A 19,517-nucleotide genomic window follows, 5' to 3' on the forward strand; every position below is an offset into this window, starting at 1 on the left:
CTTGCCGGGTATGCCACCTGATAGAGAAGTGGAGTTTTCCATAGAGTTGATCCCTGGCACAGCCCCAATATCTAAGAGACCCTATCGGATGCCACCCGCTGAGTTAGCCGAGTTGAAGACCCAGTTGCATGATCTGTTGGAAAAAGGCTTCATCCGACCCAGTACATCATCTTGGGGTTGCCCTGCCCTGTTTGTGAAGAAGAAGGATGTCAGTCTATGTATGTGTGTGGATTACCGACCCCTCAATGCTGTGACCGTCAAGAACAAGTACCCACTGCCACGCATTGATGTCTTGTTTGATTAGTTAGCCGGAGCAAAAGTGTTCTCCAAGATCGATCTTCGTTCTGGTTATCACCAAATCAAGATCCGACCCTGCGACATACCCAAGACAGCTTTCTCTACCAGATATGGACTGTACGAGTACCTAGTCATGTCCTTTGGACTCACCAATGCACCCGCCTATTTCATGTACCTCATGAACTCGGTATTCATGCCCGAGCTGGACAAGTTTGTAGTGGTGTTCATTGATAATATCCTAGTGTACTCGAAGAACGAAGAGGAACATGCCGACCATCTTCATGTAGTTCTCCGACGGCTAAGAGATCATCAACTCTATGCCAAGTTCTCCAAGTGTGAGTTCTGGTTAGATAGTGTCAAGTTTTTGGGACACACTATCTCCAAGGATGGTATCGCCGTTGACCCCAGTAAGGTGCAGGAAGTCATGGAATGGAAGCCTCCTGCTTCAGTGCACCAGATCAGAAGTTTCCTTGGACTGGCCGGCTACTATCGGCGTTTCATACCGGATTTCTCTAAGATAGCTAAGCCGATGACTGAGTTGTTGAAGAAAGAGGTCAATTTTGTGTGGGACAACAAGTGTGAAGAAGCCTTCAAGACCCTGAAGCACTTGCTGACCACAGCCCCAGTTTTGGCTCAGCCCGACCCCTCTAGGCCGTATGACGTATACTATGACGCCTCTGGCACTGGACTTGGGTGTGTTCTTATGCAAGACAATCGAGTCATTGCCTATGCCTCACGGGTGTTACGACCTCATGAGCTGAGCTACCCAACCCATGACCTTGAGCTAGCGGCAGTGATACATGCCTTGAAGATATGGAGACACTATCTAATGGGCACTCACTGCAACATCTACACCGACCACAAGAGCCTCAAGTACATCTTCACTCAAACCGACCTCAACATGCGCCAAAGAAGATGGTTGGAGCTGATAAAAGATTATGAATTGGAAGTGCACTATCATCCCGCCAAAGCCAATGTGGTAGCCGATGCCCTTAGTCGCAAACACCATTGCAACTGCTTGTTGTCAACAGCCTTCACCAAGACTCTGTGACACGAGATGGGAAAACTCGGTTTGGAGATTATTTCTCAGGGAACCCTTGTTCACATCACCCTTGACTCAGTCTTGGAAGACCAAATCCGGTCAGCACAAGTAAGAGATAAGGAAATACAACGGATCATCAGGAAGATCTCAGTAAAGGCTGAGGGATATAAGCAATTCCGGCAGGACAAAACGGGAGGTGTGCATTATGGAAACCGACTAGTTGTACCCGCCAACCCCAACCTTAGGAAGCAAATCCTAGATGAAGCTCACCTCTCCAAGTTCTCAATCCATCCTGGCAGCACTAAGATGTACCATGATCTCCGTCAAGCCTTTTGGTGGAGTGGAATGAAGCCGGAAATTGCCCGGTATGTTTCAGAATGTGACACCTGTCAACGCGTCAAGGCCAGTCATTTAAAGGTAGCAGGTACCCTGCAACCGCTACCTATTCCCTCTTGGAAATGGGAAGACATCAGCATGGATTTCATAGTTGGATTGCCCCTTACATCGCAACGATATGATTCCATCTGGGTTATAGTGGACCGTTTGACCAAGACCGCACACTTCCTTCCTGTTCGCACCACCTACACAGTCAAGCAGTATGCAGAGTTGTACCTCGACCGCATAGTTTCCCTACACGGTGTACCCAAGACCATCGTCTCTGATCGAGGAGTTCAGTTTGTGGCACGCTTTTGGGAGCAACTACAAGCATCCATGGGCACCAAGCTCATCTGAAGCTCAACATATCATCCTCAAACCGATGGCCAAACCGAGAGAATCAATCAGATCCTCGAAGATATGTTAAGAGCTTGTGTTATCCACTATGACAAGAATTGGGACAAGTGTCTGCCCTTAGCAGAATTCTCCTACAATAACAGCTACCAGGCCAGTTTGAAGATGGCACCGTTCGAAGCCCTGTATGGCCGGAGATGCCGGACACCCTTGAACTGGTCCCAACCAGGAGAAAGACAGGTCTATGGCCCTGACTTGGTGGCAGAAGCCGAAGAGCAAGTAAAGGTAATTCAAGCTAATCTCAAGGCTGCCCAATCTCGACAGAAGAGTTACTCCGACCGGCGGAGAAGACCCCTGCAGTTCGACCTTGGTGATCATGTGTACCTTCGAGTCTCCCCGACCAAAGGAGTACAACGGTTTGGAGTAAAAGGCAAGTTAGCTCCCCGTTATATTGGCCCTTATGAGATTGTGGAGATATGTGGACCCGTTGCTTACCGGATCCAACTCCCAGAACAGCTATCGGCCATACACGATGTCTTCCATATGTCTCAACTGAAGAAATGTGTCCGAGTTCCAGCAGAAATCTTAGAGCAAGAACAGCTTCAGGTAGAGCCCGACCTGACCTACGCCGAGTACCCAGATCGAGTTCTTGACCAGAAGGAAAGGCACACCCGACGCCAAGTGATAAAGATGTACAAGATCCTCTGGAGAAACCACACCGAAGATGAAGCGACATGGGAAACGGACGAGTATCTGAACAAGCGCTTCCCTGGTTTTCTATCTCATCAAGGAGGTAAAAACGGCACCTCGCTTTTGATGCCTGAATCTCAGGACGAGATTCTTTTTAAGAGGGGTAGGCTGTGACGATCGACCCCTACTCTTCCGAGTTAATCTTAATCGGAGTCCTTGATCATAATCATCTGTCTTGTTTTACCGCGCCTGAGTGCTCAGCCTTCAGCCCGATCCCGACCCCTCCCCGCTTCGCTCCGATCCCGACCCCGGCGAGCTCAGCCCACCGTCGGATCCTTCTAAGTCTTCCGCAACCGCCCGTTCTATCCGCCCGGTGGACCGCGAGATCTTTTTCCCCAGATCCTCCGCGACAGGCGCACTCGAGTTGCATGCCCACTTCAGAGTCTCCCTGCCGCGTGGCTCGTCTTCTCCGACGCCCGCCGCTCAGTTTTATCTCTGGCTCGCGACCAAGTGGATTCTCGCGCCCCCTTCCCCAATGGCAGCGGAAGCCCCTCTGCAACCTTTCTACAGAGCCTCGCCTCCCGCGCCCATCATCACGCCGCCAGAGCCCGGCCCCAGAGCCCGATGTCGCCCGTCTTTTCCGTCACTTCAACCACAGTCGCGCCGCCTGGTCTCCGCTACACGACGATTCCTCCATCGCCAACCCCGACCACGGCAGCGACAGCTCCTTTCCCCGCCCTGTCAGAAGCCGCCCGGCAATCTGTTGCTCCGCGCTCGCCCGCGCGCCCGCGGCTGCCTGTCTTCTCACCTGTGCGCCCTCGATTCTAGCGCCGTTAAACCGGTCGCTTCTATCAAATCTTCCGCACGGCGACGCCCGCCTCTGCCAAATCTCAACCACCGGCATACCCGCTCCTGCGCCGCCCTGACGCCAGAACCCAATGACCGCTGGCGTCACCCCCGGAGTCCTGCACCACCGCCCTCTTCGCTCAATCGCCGCCCCGGCAGAGCACTCCATTGCTTCTCCCCGGCCTTCGCGCCGCTCCCCTTCTCTCTCTCCCGCGCCGCTTCCTTCCTCCATTCCAGCAGCTATAAAAGGAATGCACCAGCCGCCAGAGTTTCCTCCGCCATTGTTGCCTTCAGCCATTCTCTCGCCCCCCTGCTCAAGCTCCTAGCGCCACACACCAAGTTCTTGAGGAACTCTTCTCTCAGCTTCTCCCTCAGTTTTCTCCAAGTCACCCAGCCGCTTGCTCCTCCGTGTTGCGTAAAAGCTTACTTGTGATCTGCAAGAAGCATCGCCGCCGCCGGAGCATTGCCGGTCTTAGCCGTTGTTCAAAGCTTTAGTCCCTCCGCCCAAGTCTGCTTCTTCCCGACCCCAAGCCTTCCTTTTAGGAAGAAGGTAAGCTGCCGACCCCAGTCCGCTTCGCCCGACCCCTCCTATCCGCCCGACCCCGGTTCCGTCTCGCCCGACCCTATCTGTTCTGCCGACCCTTATCCGCCTCGCCCGAGGGTCCGGCTGTGATCTTTTTCTTCAACCCGAGGGTGTATGTGTAAAATTTAGGAACCCTTCAGCGCTTGCGTCTGAGGATCCCTAGTATACCACATCCTCTAGTTCAAGGATCAGATCATAAGTTCCTTTCCGACCCTTGCCTTTTGATCTTCACCAGCTCTCTTGAACCTCCCTACCCTCCTGCTCCTTGTCGCGAGTTTCTGGGCTCAGGCGAGCCAGTGTTGCTGTTGAAATAACCGTCTATGCTAACTTTTGCATTGCATTCGTGTAGAGCTGCACCTCGCCGACGGCTTCTACGAGCTACACCCAGCGCCAGAAGACGAAGCTGTAGCTGAGCTCCTGCCCGCTGAAGCCGAAGTCGCACCCGAAGTCGAGCAGTTTCCTTCCTCTTTGCTCGAAGGCAAGCCCCGGTTGCATGAAAATCATGTGTGTTTTACCAGACTTGCGCATGCCTTCTGTAACATGATTGTGCATTTACGTATAGGAGTTGTTTCAAACCCTAGATGCATGACTTAGTTATCCCCATGATCTGATCACTAGCTGTTGGACCGAGTAGCCGCTTGCTTAACTAGGAGACGGTAAAAGCCGAGTGATTCCCTGTCACTCGCGAGTTGTAGGAGTTGGATGTCTACCTTTCTGTTACAACTATAAGGACGATGGACGGGGCAGTGTTTTGGTAACTCTTTGGTGGACAGATGGTCGCCCCGTCTGTCTATGAAAACTTGCTAAGGCCCGACAGTGGTGGTGTTCGTGATCAAGTGTTTGAAAGTACTAGCCTCATACTTAGTATGGGATGAGGAAGCTTAGTACCGGATTGAACCTAGACGTGAGCGGTCGCCCCATTGTTCTTGGAACGGAGTTCCCCTGCTGGTTGTCGCACGTGGTGGCATGCATGGCCCCAGAACGGCAGAGGCCGGGTTTGTGGAACCTTGCACCAAAGGAAATGGGCCCGACACGGGTTAGGGGATTGATGGGGAAGGCCGACACAGGAAGCGACCTCCGGGTGCGCGGATGTCGTGAGGCTAGGTTCACCATGCATGGTTAAAGAACTCGAATCGATTCGTCTGCCTCTCACAGTTTGAGATTGCTTGATCGCTATGTCACCCTGAGTAAATGAGGAATCTGATGATGACATGGTTTTGTTGATATATCTACATATCTTGTTTTGGTTCTATGATTGCTTAGAATAGGTTGCAAAAACCTAGACTGGTTAATGAACCTAGAACTGGAGCTAAAACTTGAAAATAGGGTTTTACTTAGTGCTTTTGGCAACAAACCCCTCAGCCAAAAAGCCCTGCATGTCTAGAAGGAGGAGTAGTTTACTCCTATCGGTTAAGTCTTGTTGAGCTTAGTAGCTCAGCCTTGTTGTGGCTCCTGTTTTTCAAGTGAAGTTGCTGCTCCCGACCCTTCTCTGGCTGGCGCTTGGCCGCCCTAGCTCCCGCCGGGCTGGACGGTCGAGTGGGATCCCTCCTCGGATGGCGAGGAGAGGAATCAGTGATGTTCCGGCTGGCCTCCCCAGGACATCCGACCCCGACGATTGCTTCCGCTAGTGGTTTTACCTTTTGTTGTTTTCCTTTGAACCTTGTAAAAACTCTGATGTTGGTTTTTGTGGCCGGACTAAAGGGTTAAATCGTTTAACTCAATGGACTCGTTGTATTCTCTGGAACCGCTCACCTTCGTGTGAGTCTGCTAAACTCGATCCTGTTCAAGTGGTTAATCGGATGAAATCCGACGGCACTTCGTGTTAACTTGGCTTAGGCATGGGTGTCGCATGTTAGGCGGCTTAACCCTGTCTAATCAAGCTAATCCGAAGTGGATCCGCCACAGGGTCGGACTTATCCAAGACCCCGAGATAAGGGTGTGTTTTGAGCGTAGACCATGCTTGGCTGAAGTAGTCGGCGTGCCTACGACATAGTCGATAAAATCATCGGCGAGCCGCCCGTAGTCGTCGGCGAGCTTGCGATGTAGTCGGAATTTCGAGTTGTAGTCAAACTCAGAGTCGCTGTCGGACTTCGAGTCGTAGTTGGACCCAGAGTCGCCGTCGGACTCCAAGTTGTAGTCGGACCCGGAGTCGCCGTCGGAGTTCAAGTTCGAATCGCGGTGGAACCCGAGGTCGCCGTCGGAGTTGACGATCTGGTGCCAGAACGATCCGGCGCCGTCGGCGATGCAGAGCCAGGATCCAAAAACGAAGGTTGCGCCCGTTTCGATAGCGAAGATGGGCTTGATGACGACCATGCCATTGAGTTCGCGCTGAGAAACTCGACGAGGTCCCCTACCTGGTGCGCCAGCTGTCGGTGTTTTAGACCGGCAACCCACCTAGGGGGTACCCTAGGTGGTCTTTTGTGCGGTAAGGGTCGTCGAGAATTAAGGAATCAATGGTGACACAAGGAACACGATTTAGACAGGTTCGGGCTGCTAGATCGCGTAATACCCTACGTCCTGTGTGTTGGTTTGTATTTGATGAACTGGAGTTGTTCTTGTGTGTCCTGGGTTTGGGTGTTGAGGTATGACCTACCGAGCTAGGTACCCCTGCCCTCCTTTATATACTTCAGGGGGCAGAGTACTAGTCGGATTACAAGGAGGAGTCCTAGTAGGAGTACACGGGACTAGTCCTAGTCGGATTATAGGGGAATCCTAGTAGGAGTCTGACTTCTTCCTTCCTTGCAGGTACTGGGGATGTATCCCCGACACATCCTCCACCCTCCGGACGGCCTCGTCCCCACGCGCCACGACCTCCTCGATGGCGTTGCGGAGCCGGTCCACGCGGCCGACGGGTCCGCGGGCGGTGCTGCCTCCTCGGCGAGCGCGGACGCGCGGCGGAGCGCCACAAGGGAAGGTTTGGCCTGGGACTGGAGGTTGGAGGAGGAGGGTCGAGTGCACCGCCCAACCTGCCGAAGACCAAGGCCGCCACCAAAGAGGAGAAGCGGCATAGGGCGGAGAAGCGGCGCTGGCGAGGAAGAGCGCAGGGATGGTGTTTTTTTACGTGTAAGGGTACCAGGGGTAGGGGAAGAAGGGCAAAAGTATCTTTGTTCAACAGCATTTATGGACTTTAGTCTATTTTAGTCCATGGAACCAGTCCATGGACTAAAGTGGGATTAAAGTTGAAGAACCAAACAAGACCTAATATTCTAAAAGGTTAATTGTGATGAAGATGTCGGTATGACTTTTTATATGCTATTTATATTTTTTTCAGGTGCAGAGCAAAGAGGGAGCCAAATACCCCGTCCATACGGTTTATAATTTTGGAGCTGGAGCTCTCTGAGAAAGGCCCATAATTGTGGCCATCTACTTGATTAAAGTAATACTACTTCTCAATCTATAACCTTGTTCTTTTAAATAAGATTCACATCTGCGGTGTTTAAGCATAAGCATCAGTGCACCACCCTCCAGCTAGATTTCGTAGCACTTAATCCTTGTCCGTACATCTGTGATCACCTTGCCATGTGCAGCGCCACCTTTTCCCCTTTCGTATAATCACCTAACCATGCACAAACAAATTAAGGCGAGTTCATCAAGTACTTTGCCACTAATCATTATGTTTACATCATCCTAACTACTCTAAATTCATTTGTTTTTCCGGAGAATCAAACTCTAGATTCGAGCGTGCATACCAAAGAAAGTAACAATGAACAAACTCCAAATTCATTGTTACTTTCTGCAATAAGTATCTGGTTTATTATTCTCACCAAATATGTGTCACATATCTTTTGGTCCACTAGCATGTCGTTGGTTACTTCTTGTATATACCCGAATCGATCCAAAATCTAAGTCCATCTAAATTTGTTCTAAGTTAAACTTTAGCTTTGAATACGGACAAGGCCAAAATATTGGTATTAGTGCCTCTTGGTAGGACGGTGGGACAAGAGGAGTTCGTCAAAATTCCGGCGTCCCTACTCCCGAGCAACGAGGTCAAAGATTTCAGACATTCACACCTACCGAGCCAGAGCGGCATAAATAACTGCGCATCATGGATGTCCGCTCCCACATCCGCAGCAAATTGCTTCTCCTTTTCTCTTCAATGCACCGCCACGCCCGTGCTACGCTCACACATGCGTGCCACCCGCAGCCAATAACTTTATCCACTTTTACGCGCTGAGGGTACTCCGATATTTGGCCACTGCGCACGGCTGCACGTACAAATTGTTTCTGTTGACGAGGTTGAAGGGGTTAGGCGTAGGCAAAAGCTCGTACGATGTACCATTAAACCCTTTCAGTCAGATAAGTGACCACGACTATATTCTGGAGAGCTGCAACTTATTTCTTTTTTAAATTTTTCGGGGAGAACTATACATATTGTGTTAAGGGGTGTTTGGATGCGAGGTACTAAACTTTAGGAGAGGTCACATCGGATATTCGGACGCTAATTAGGAGGACTAAACATGAGCTAATTATAAAACTAACTGCAGAACCCTATACTAATTCGCGAGACGAATCTATTAAGCTCCTAATTAGTTTTGTAATTAGACTATATTTAATACTCCTAATTAGTATCCAAACATTCGATGTGACAGGTACTAAACTTTATGAGCCTGTATCCAAACAGACCCTAAGATGTTTCAGAAGTTTTATTCATATGCCTTAGTCAGAATAGAATTGTAAGGTGTGTGTTTGTTATTGGCAAAAAAATCTCAAAGTATGTGTGTGTTACGCCCCATGCACGGTCGCATTTGTGAAGGTGCATAAAAAATTTCAAGCAAAATTTTATGATGTTGTCATGATGGGCATCTACTCCTTCACGAAATTTCAAATCAAAACTCCACTTGCACAAAATGAAAACCAGAAATCAACACATGAGTAATAATGGATTATGGATAAAAAGAGTGAGTTATCCGTTACTTTTTTTCTTCTGTGGGTAGGTTCAAGTTCTGATTAAAATTTTATGGAGTTGTGGATGCACATCATATCATGTCAACATCATAAAAGATTTGTTGTGATTTTTCCATGCACTTTTAGATTTGCAACTGTTCATTAGGGCCACTTGAGTTTGGAGTACCAGATATGTTTGGTATTTTCAACTTTATTAAATATAAGGGCTTGTTTGGTAGGGCTGTGGTCGTGGCTGAAACGGTTGCGGCTGTGGCTACTCTGGTGGAGCTGAAGCCATTCTAAAAAGTGTTTTGCAAAACAGTTTCTCCTGTGTCTTTAGGAATGGTTGTGATAAATCAAATGTCATATATACCCTTGACTATATAGATTGTTTGAATAGATGAATGGAATACTTAACATTTGTTTATAAATTTAAGTTCATTAGAAATTTTAAAAAAAAGAATTATTGTTTAAGCAATAATAAAAAGATTATTTTTCCTCTTTATCTTTTCTTCTTCCTTAATCCGGTCCACATCCTTCCATTCCTCTCTTTTTTTTCTCTTTGTTGTTTCTGTTTCTCCACGCCACCGCAATCCATCCTCATGATTCTTCCTTGCACTTCGCTAATTTGAGTTCATTAGAAATTATGAATATAAATTAAAGGGATTTGTGCGCCTGTAATTATAAAAGGAGGCATAATCCTTACGTGGCATGCAACCATACAAGCTAATAATTATAAAAGTAGCGATGATCCTTACATAGCGTGCAATCATATAAGCTAACTGACATGCTCAAGATGATCTAGAAAGGAACATTGCTCTAGCAAGATAATACTTAGCAAACATAATGCTTAGCTACTCTTCATTAGCTTGAATCTGGTAGAGCCCGGTATTCCTGAGGTCTTCAAACATAATGCTTAGCTACTCTTCATTTTGTAGTCTTTCGGCTTGAATCTGCTGAAATGCAATAGTCAGATAACAATCATTTCATATTGTAAAATGAAAAATTTGAAACAACTGCAACTTGTAAAATTCTACTTACTTTTGCTATTTTCTTCCACCAAACCTCTGACATTACAATATTCTTCCCAGATTCATCCCATCCAATCCCAGTCTCCTTATTTTTCAATTGCTTCCAAATACCATAATCTTGCTTCGACTTATCCCATTTATTCTTGAATTGCTTTCTAGTATAGTCAATCCCTCATGTATCCGATCTTACTCAAATGAATACTTGATCTATTTCCTCTTAAAACTTCACAGCAAAAAGCTCAAAAACTATCCTATTGTTCTCATCACACCAATTAGCCAAGCTGTTGCCAACAAAATAGTTTGATAAGGAAGTAAACAACCAGTAATGTAACATTCAACTACCATTCATGCTACTGTGATTCCTAAGATGCTACTGTCATTCAACTACCATTCACACTATTCAGTTTGATGGCTCATGGTTGGCTGCTCACTGACTAGAATGCAACATTCAACTACCTTCCATCCACCAGTATGCTAATACGCCACATTTCAGTCAATTTCATTGGCACATGCATGCTAGACATATGTTCTTACCTTGGATCGATGAGGTCAACATCCACAGATGTAGGAGCAGGAGCTGTCCTAGCCGCCGGTAGCGGCCTAGGTGCGCGGCCACCTCGCCGGTGAGTTGACGAGCCCTGAACCGGACCAGAGCTAGCCCGAATCGGCAGCTGCTCGTCACCCCGTTCATTGGGTCCAACCTCCTATGAAGCTATCTCATTGGTGGCCGACGTCGGAGATCCACTAATAACGTCAAAAAGTGCTAGGATCGGCACAGAACCAATCCGACCCTAGAGCCGCCGCTGCTGCTCCGGCCCACCACTCCGACCATCCTCCGGGCATGCCTGTGCCTGTGGCCATGGCGGTGTTGGGCTATGCGCTGGAGGCCAGGCCCGCCGCCGCTAGGGCGCCAACCCAAGACCCGGCAGCGTGGCCGGTCTGGGTTGCGCCATCCGCACCCCCGGTGGCTACGCCTCCAGCCATGCCGAGGACGCCGGACCATGCGCCCGTGTCCCCACCTGGCGAAACTCCGACGACGGCTAGCAGCGTACCCAAGGGACCCGTCCGCGGGCATCCTTGCCACGCGAACAGGGATGGGGTGCCGCCAATCCCTCCGCCAGTCGCATCTTGCAGGCCGCCACCGGATCCGCCTCTTTTAGCCACCAGGGGTCCTCTTCCAGCCGGTGCCGCCGCCGCCTCGTCCTCCATTTTTTCACCGCCACCATAGATCGTGAGGAGAGGGAGAGAGGAATCGTGGCCTAGAGTGCGGAGGGGATGAGGCCGTGCCGATTCAGAGGGTGCGATGGCAATTTGCCTGTAATTACTATGAAGTCCAGGGGCACTTTCGTATTGAGTCCTGCGCGGATAGGGAGGAAGCCGTGGGGAGCCGGTTTTTCCGGCTTCGCCTCGCTAGTACAAATTGCAAAACGGCTTCGTGGGTGTTCCACGAGAGAAACCATTTTTTGGAAGGGTGTTTGGTACAGCTTGTTCAGAAGCAGTCCGAAAAGTTGTCCAATAAGTCCTACCAAATGGGCTCTAAATATGTTGCATCACATGTGGCCGGAGATAACAGAGGACCTATATATATAAGTATGCGCTATTGGAGCATTTCTATTTTAGAAAAGTGTGCACTCTAGTAAGTCTAACAACAACATTGCAGTCCAGAAATCAACAATAATATAATTAGTGTATCCTAAATAGGATTTTCTTTTTTTTAACTTGATTAGACATCCATGCGCATCACTCATCTCACTTTGCAAGTATTGCAGTTATGCAGTAGCAAATGATCCCTCATCGAGTTTGTTAGCCCTCTAAGCAAGGAATTATGGTGTCTGCTGATGTGTATGATTACAGGTGCACTCCATCCGGGTGCGCGCAAGGATAACCGCATAAAGTGCCTTACACGCTTACACCTGCTCCTATTGCATTGCCAGCAGGAAGGGCGAATGAGGGAGCGATTGGATTGTCTAGCCGTCTAGGTTTAGGTGTGGGATGTGGCAAACACAATTGAGTGGCTTGACCGGATCGGAGCCAATATCATTCATGGATTTGGAGAGGCCGTGTACGGCCGGACCATTGATATATGCAGTCTCTGCAGACAGTTACCAGCTTTTTTTAGGAAGACAATTACAAACTTATTATCTCTGTAAAGTCTGTATTTTTAATCCCTCTGCCCTTTGATTATTACCATTGTAATGTTATATCAGTGTTATATCTGCTGAGAGGCCGGACGCGCGCTCCAGATCTGGGCGGGGAGCTGTGTGCGGTGGCCATGGTGGCGTCATGAGGTGGCGGTCCCGCGGTGACCTGATGCGGCTGTGTGCGGGTGACGATGCCCCGGTGGCTGGCCCTACAGAGCGGCGAGAGATTCCTCCGATTTGGGCAAGATCTGATCTCGCCCGGATCTGGGCAACGTTAGCCAAGGGGTGCGGCGGCCACGGCGGTCTGTTGCAGCTGCAATTGGGCGAGGTGGTGACGGCGGCGACAGTTAGCAGTGGCCACGCGTGGGTGAGGGGGCATGCGACGACGGCGGCTGCAGCGGCCACGCACAAGCAAGAGGGCTTGTGGTGGCGGCATCGGTCCGGTGCTGTCGCGAGTGGGCGTGGTGGCGTGCGACAGTTAGGTGGCCGCATTCTGCTCGACTTCATGTCGCACGGCTTCCTCACGCTCCTCTGGTGTTGTTTGGCAGTGTGCTCATGGATCAAGGTTGACGCGTAAAGCTTATGCCCGATTGCGGGCTGATGACGATAGCCTCCAAGGGCATCGTTTACCTTCTGGGAGGCGTCATTGATTATCCCTCTTACTCCTTTCCGGTGAGTACTCCCGGTGAAAACCTTGACCATGTTGGTCGGGCGACAGTGGCACTAGTGGCGCCACTACTTCCCTAGAGGCGTCATCTAGAAAGCTCTGCCGATTGTTGCTGCCGACACTTCGGGGACCATGGGTTGCTCCTCCTCTCACCGCCCAATTTGCTCCTCCTCTCACCGCCCGCACTTTGGGAATCGTGGTTTATCGGGTGACACATGACCATCAAAAGTTTCTAAGAAGATATCGGATGTGACATGTTTATTGCTAGATAATGATCAAAGCAAGGTTGAAGCAAGGACATAGAAGAAGTGAAGCTTAGTATTTCTAGCTTTCTTTCTTAGTCTCTTTCTTTCATGTTTTCTGTCCGCCTCAGCTTGAGGCTTTGAGTCTAAGTACTCGTGTATCTTCTGATTATGTGACCAGATTGGTTCCTTCATAGTCGTAGATATTCACATACGAATGTTCAAGACCGACTATTTTTTCTTAATTAAAAAAATCAGTGTATATCATAGTAATTCATGATATTGTTGATAGCATTTTAGCCGGGTGCCTATCTTCGGATTGAGTGAATGTAAGGAGCTCCTGCTATCAATATATCATAGTAAATCATTCTGACAATTCAATGGAGGATTACAAATTTACAATGTCAGACATTATACCAGGATTTTAATTTGTTGAGAAGCAACGGATTTTATTCTTTTATGTGGAACTTATTTTAGTCTCAGTGTTGGCTGAGGGGATGTTATCTTGTTGCTGCAGCTCCTGCCTTGTAATTTGTAGCATTAATTATGGCTTGGATCATGCTTTGTCTTCAGTTGTTTGGTGTTTAGCACACGACCAAGATTTGGGATGTTGGAATCCGCAGAGGCAGATTCCATCAACTGGACCAAGTAGAACCTTGCTCACGGATACCTTGGGAGTGTTCTGTAAGGACATTTGGCTACTGACAATGACAACATGAAAAGAGAATGCTAGAGTAACTACTAACTAGTGAGTAAAGGTGCTTATCTTCTGAAATCATACTAATTAATTCACAGATAAAATATTAAAATTTCAAAACACCTCCAAAAGTTGTACTTGAAATGAACTTCAAGCTAGTAAACAGTTAAAAAAATACTTCAATTGGTTAGGATGACTTTTTACTACTCCTTCCGTTCCAAATTGTAGGTCGTTTTGACTTTTGTAAGTTCATAGATATAATACACTAGATACATAATAATATATATGAACCTAGAAAAGTCAAAACGAGCTTTAGAATGGAGGGAGTAACTCTTAATGCTGCGAGCAGTCGTGAACAAGTAAACAACTGTATGGATAAGGGTTGGGTGGGAACGTATAATTAAGGAGAGATATGAAGCTACATACCCACTTCCATCCCTTCTTGTGCTAATAGTTCAACTGAAATACATCTAGAAAATCAGTACAGATTCGATATAGTACCTAGCAATGAGCCCAAAACAGCTAGGGCATACCACATTTTTGGATGTTGGAAGCTCTCATATGGCTGGACAAAAGCAAAATAGATGCTGCACCAGGCTTGTACTTGGAGCAATGGAATACTGCCAAACATTGTATCATGATACAGGGAACATGCAAGTACTGGTTGGTTAGCCTCCTAAGACTCCCGCAAAGCAAGCCGCTTTGATCAATTGGACTGCACAGCCGTGATCTGATCCTGATGGCCTAACTAATTGCGGCGATTTGGCCGTTTTCTTTTGCTGACCTCTTACTTTTCTTTGCATAACGTTTTGCAAGACTGTGCGTTGGAATGGACAGTCAGTCCATCTTCCCCTAAATCACGACGCTAATCAGGGCGAAACGCCCAAATTTCTGATGTTGACACAAGACACGCGGTTATGGCTTTCTTTTTCCGAATTGACAATTCCCAAGTGTGAAAGCACGGGAAAAAAAAAAGTGCGAAAGCACGGTGGCGCACCAGTTACAACCTCTAATCCCAAATGTAAGCCTAGAACATCAATGCAGCCTACTAGCAATACCTAAACAATGTTATCATGCAAATATTTTTCAGGATAAATCTGGTAATATAAATCTACATGATTTTTTAGCTATTAATGATAAAACTAAAAATGCTTGACCTAGGATAGACTTAGATCGACTTATATTTAGGATTGGAGGCAGCATTTGGTATTATTCTTATTCTTACACTCAGACAAATTTATTGCTAAAACATTTGCCACTCCAAAATCAAGTGTATACAAGTGTTTACAAAAAACAGAAGCACAATCATAAGAATTGCGCGCATGCATGATAGGGGGGTTCCGATGTACGGAGAAGAGAGTGATGGAATTGTGTGCACCTGCAGTGATGGCTCCTCCCATCACCATCCAGTCACCACAACCGGCACCAGCAGCCGCGCATGGCGAGAAAGCATTATTAACAACGCACTTAGATGGCGTAAAACCCAGAGGATGAGAAGGGAGCAGCCTGGTTTCCAACACAGAAAAGAGTCCCTGGACTCGAGTAAAGCAGAGCCACCTGCGCCCATTGTCCTCCCGTGCTTTGGCCGATTGGAAAAGGGTTGCAAGCATAATGATGGCATGGAACACGCTTTAATCTTCCAAGCAGTGCGCGAGGACACTTCCAGGACAGTGTAGGATTGCAGCTGCAATCATATCATGCAATGTCCATCAGTTAGTGCTGAACAGTGGCTTTGACACTTTGTTCAGATTGCAAGACGTATTGATGAATTGAGAGGGCTTGGGGTGTTTGATCCTGTTTGATCCTGGACTAATTTTTAGTTCGAGTCACATTGAATATTTAATACCAATTAGAAAATATTTAATACCAATTAGAAAGACTAACCGTGAACTAATTATAAAACTAATTGCATAAACGAGAGCTAATTCGCGAGACAAATCTATTAAGCTTAATTAATCTATAATTAGCACATGTTTGCTATGGCATCATATAGGCTAATCATGGACTAATTAGGCTTAATAGATTCGTATCGTGAAATAACTCTCATATATATGCAATTAGTTTTATCATTAAACTATATTTAATACTTCTAATTAGTGTGCAAACATCTTCCGTGTGACACCGAAAGTTTAGTCCCGGCTATACAAACCACAGCCCGCCCCCGTAGTATGCCGTAACAGTAGGCCAAAAAAGCAGGGACAGGGACAGCTGCAGCTGCTTGCTGTTCCTGTTGCAAAACACAAGCACATTGATGGGAGCTTTCAGTGACTCACAGCTCCCTCTTAGCAGTTTAGCAGTAAGGGGCAGGTATGGCAAAGCTGTATTGCAACATCTTCAACAACTGGTGGAAGAATCAACGAGAGAAAGAGGGGGGAAAAAGAAAAGAGATATATCTCAGGCTCAGCAGAGCAGGGCATGGCACAGTGAGCTCCACCAGGGCAAAACAACCAAGAGCTCCCTCACAGCCTGCCTACGCTACACATCATTCAACACCACCCAAAACGCTACTAGTAATCACTTCTTCAGTTCTTCAGTGCTGCTCTGCTACTTTCGGCTCAATGTCCTTGAGCAGGCCAACGATCTGCTGCATGGCCGGTCTCTTGGACGGCAGTTCGGCAGTGCATAGGTAGGCAATCCTTAGCGCCTCCTCCATCTGCCGCTCCAGCCCTGTGTCACGGATCTTTGGATCGATGATGCTAGACCCGAGGTTCGCCTTCACCATTGCTCTGGCCCAGTTCACCAGGCTTGCCTCCTTCTGGTCTGGGTACTCATCACCTAGCGGTTTCTTCCCGGTGACCAATTCAAACAGCACGACACCAAAACTGTAAACATCAGACTTTGCAGTTGCCATGGCGTTCTCTGAGATGGAGAACTCCGGCGGAGTATAGCCTGGGGAGTGGTGCAGTAGGTCGTTGTCGATGCTGGTTCCGGCGATCATTGATAACCCAAAATCAGACAGCCTAGGCTCCATTGCGCAGTCAAAGTAGATGCTGCTTGCCTTCACATCCCGGTGGACAATCTGTGGAATGCAGCCATGATGGAGAAACGCCAGCGCCCTTGCGGCACCTAATGCAATTTTGTGTCGGAACATCCATGTGGCAGTACCTTCCGGTGTGATGATTTCAGTTGCGACACCATCAACATTGTCCTCCCAAGTGTCTCTGCTCCAATCTTCGGTCATCTGAACTCCCAGTGGCAAGTCATGCAGTAGGTTGTGCAAATTGCCATTCTCCATGTACTCATAGATGGCAATCCTCTGGTCCCCTGCCAGACAGTAACCAGTCAAAGGAACCAAGTTAGGATGTTTGATCCGTCCCAGCCGCTCGAGCTCCCTTGCCGCATCTTGGTCTTCCATTACGGACCCATGCACCAGCACCTTCACAGCAACTTGAATTCCACCAGGAAGGAATCCCCTATACACTGGCCCAAACCTCCCTTCAGCCAGCAAGGTACCCCTGTCAAAGTTCGACGTCGCTGCCAATAAGTCAGCAAATGTGAAGCTTAACAGGGGCTTCTCAAAGATGACAACCGGCACTGAAGTTGCGACCTTCACATCAGCAACCCATGTTGTTGAATCTGCCTGGAAAGCAAATGGCCCTGATACAGCAGGCTCCTCCTTGAAGGACACTTGCTTAACCACTGGCAGGGTATCACACCTCTTCCTCCGCCTCCGACATGCCACTGCCAAACAAAGCAAACCAAGGACAGAGAAGAACAGTGAGAGCACGACGGCCAACGCCAACTTCATCCCCTTACGCTTGCCTCTACTTTTCTTGATACTGTCTGGGTTCACAGCAATTGGACAGTCATTCCTGGACTTGGCAAATGCAGCTGCAAATGCCTCAGGAGAGAGCTCAGAGGCGCAAACAGTGAGATTGTTGTATGAAAAGTTGAACCTGTCCATCGATGCCAGCTTCTTGACTAATTCCACAGGTATCTCACCGGTGAGATTGTTCACCGACAAGTCCAGCACACGTAGCCGAAGAGAGCTCATGTCTGGGACTACCCCACTGATATTGTTCCGTGACAAATCGAGCACCTTCAATCCAACCAATCGGGAAGAAAATTGAGGAGGGATTTGCCCATGTAATCCAGTGCTTGACAGATTAACATACTCCAACTCAGAAATCTCACCCATGGACACGAGCAAATTGGCATTTGACAACTGGTTGTGTGCAAGATTGACATGCCTCAGGTTCCGGAACCGGCCAGCAATGTTGAATTCTCCAAGAAGCTCATTGCCCGACAAGTCAAGGTACACCAATGCAGAGCCGGCATACCCACTGCTAAAATTCAACCCGGAGAAGCGGTTGTTGCAGAGGTCTATGACCCTGAGCTGCTCCTGGAACGCCCCAACGACTGAGCCGCCGAGCCGGTTGCCGGACAGGTTGAGATAGGCAAGGGACCGGAGCGGCGACAGGTCCGGCAAGTCCCCGTCGAGCGCATTGCCGGAGAGATCCATAGCCACGAGGTTCCCGCAGCCGAAGACGACGGCGCTGGGGACCTGTCCCTGGAACTGGTTGTGGCTGGCGTTGAGCACCTGCAGACCGGCGATGGAGCCGAGAGCTTGCGGCAGCGCGCCGGTGAAGGCGTTGTGGGAGACGTCGAGCACCTGGAGCAACGCGAAGTTGCCGACGTTGTTGGGGAGCGCGCCGCGGATGGCGTTGCCAGAGAGGTTGAGCGCTCGCAGCGACGCGCCGAGCTCCCACAAGTCGTTGGGCAGCGCGGTGAGGCGGTTGCCGCTGAGGTCCAGCGCCTGGAGGCGCGCGAGCTTGCCGACGGTGTCCTCCGGGATAGCGCCCGCCAGGCCCATCCCCGCGGCCGAGAACGCCACCACGCGGCCCTCGCCGTCGCAGGAGACGCCGGGCCAGGAGCACACACCGCTGGCGCCGGACGACGACGGCGCGGGGCGGCCCAGCTTGGAGAAGAAGCCGGAGACGAAGTAGGCGTCGGTGTTGGGCTCCTGCGCCGCCGCCGCCGCGACGCAGGCGGCCACGGCCGCGGCCAGGAACAGGAGCGCGGTGCGGCGGTGGCCGCCGCCGTCGCAGCAGCCCATGGCGGGCGAGGCGAGCGGAGGGGGTGGTCCAAGGAAAGATCTTGGCACTAATGCGAGGCCGAGGCCGCGTGGTTTGGTCCTTGCGGTGGTGGTGGTGGTGGAGGTGCTGGCGGTGGTGTCATGGGGGACAGCTTGGAGGTGGGCAAGTGAATGGCCTGGCTGACCTCCACAGCCTCTGCTCCCTCCCCCGTTTCTCTCTCTATCTCCCCTTGTTGGGTACTGGGTGATGCGGCGTGCGTTTGGCAGGTCCTGCTTGGTGTGAAAAAGGGAGGAAGGGGGAGGAAGCTTGGGAAGTGGAAGGTGACGATGGCCGAAGGGGAGGGAGGAGGAAGGAGACCATAAATTCGGGGAAGGTGGAGGGAGTAATTAAATGGGGGAGTAAATTGGGGGGAGTGGGATTCAGCTCAGCTGCCGCCCAGCACACCCGTACGGAGGCGCAGATTCAGGATTTCCTTTATACCGGGAAAATGAAGTTTTTTGGTTTCGGATCTACAGGAAATACGAATCCGTTTTGGACGATAATTTCGAGAAATTGGTACTCCGATATTATATTTTTGACCCATAATTTTCTCAAACTGCAATATTTGTAGCGACAAAATCAACTACATAAGA

At 49.2% G+C, this 19,517-nt stretch overlaps 1 protein-coding gene across 1 annotated transcript; it reads right to left on the reverse strand.

The window, feature by feature from the left end:
- Positions 1-16,114: 16,114 nt before the first annotated feature.
- On the reverse strand, positions 16,115-19,247 carry LOC117861086 (probable LRR receptor-like serine/threonine-protein kinase At2g24230). Its single transcript, XM_034744561.2, has one exon. It carries the CDS (start codon positions 18,903-18,905, stop codon positions 16,380-16,382), a length of 2,526 nt encoding a protein of 841 aa, XP_034600452.1. The 5' UTR covers positions 18,906-19,247; the 3' UTR covers positions 16,115-16,379.
- Between the last annotated feature and the right edge of the window lie 270 nt (positions 19,248-19,517).

Source organism: Setaria viridis, chromosome 6, assembly GCF_005286985.2.
Source record: "Setaria viridis chromosome 6, Setaria_viridis_v4.0, whole genome shotgun sequence".
NCBI classification, from domain to species: domain Eukaryota; kingdom Viridiplantae; phylum Streptophyta; class Magnoliopsida; order Poales; family Poaceae; genus Setaria; species Setaria viridis.

Excerpts from the sequence above, each read along its gene's own strand:
- LOC117861086 (XM_034744561.2), bottom strand. The coding sequence starts at position 18,905 with ATGGGCTGCTGCGACGGCGGCGGCCACCGCCGCACCGCGCTCCTGTTC.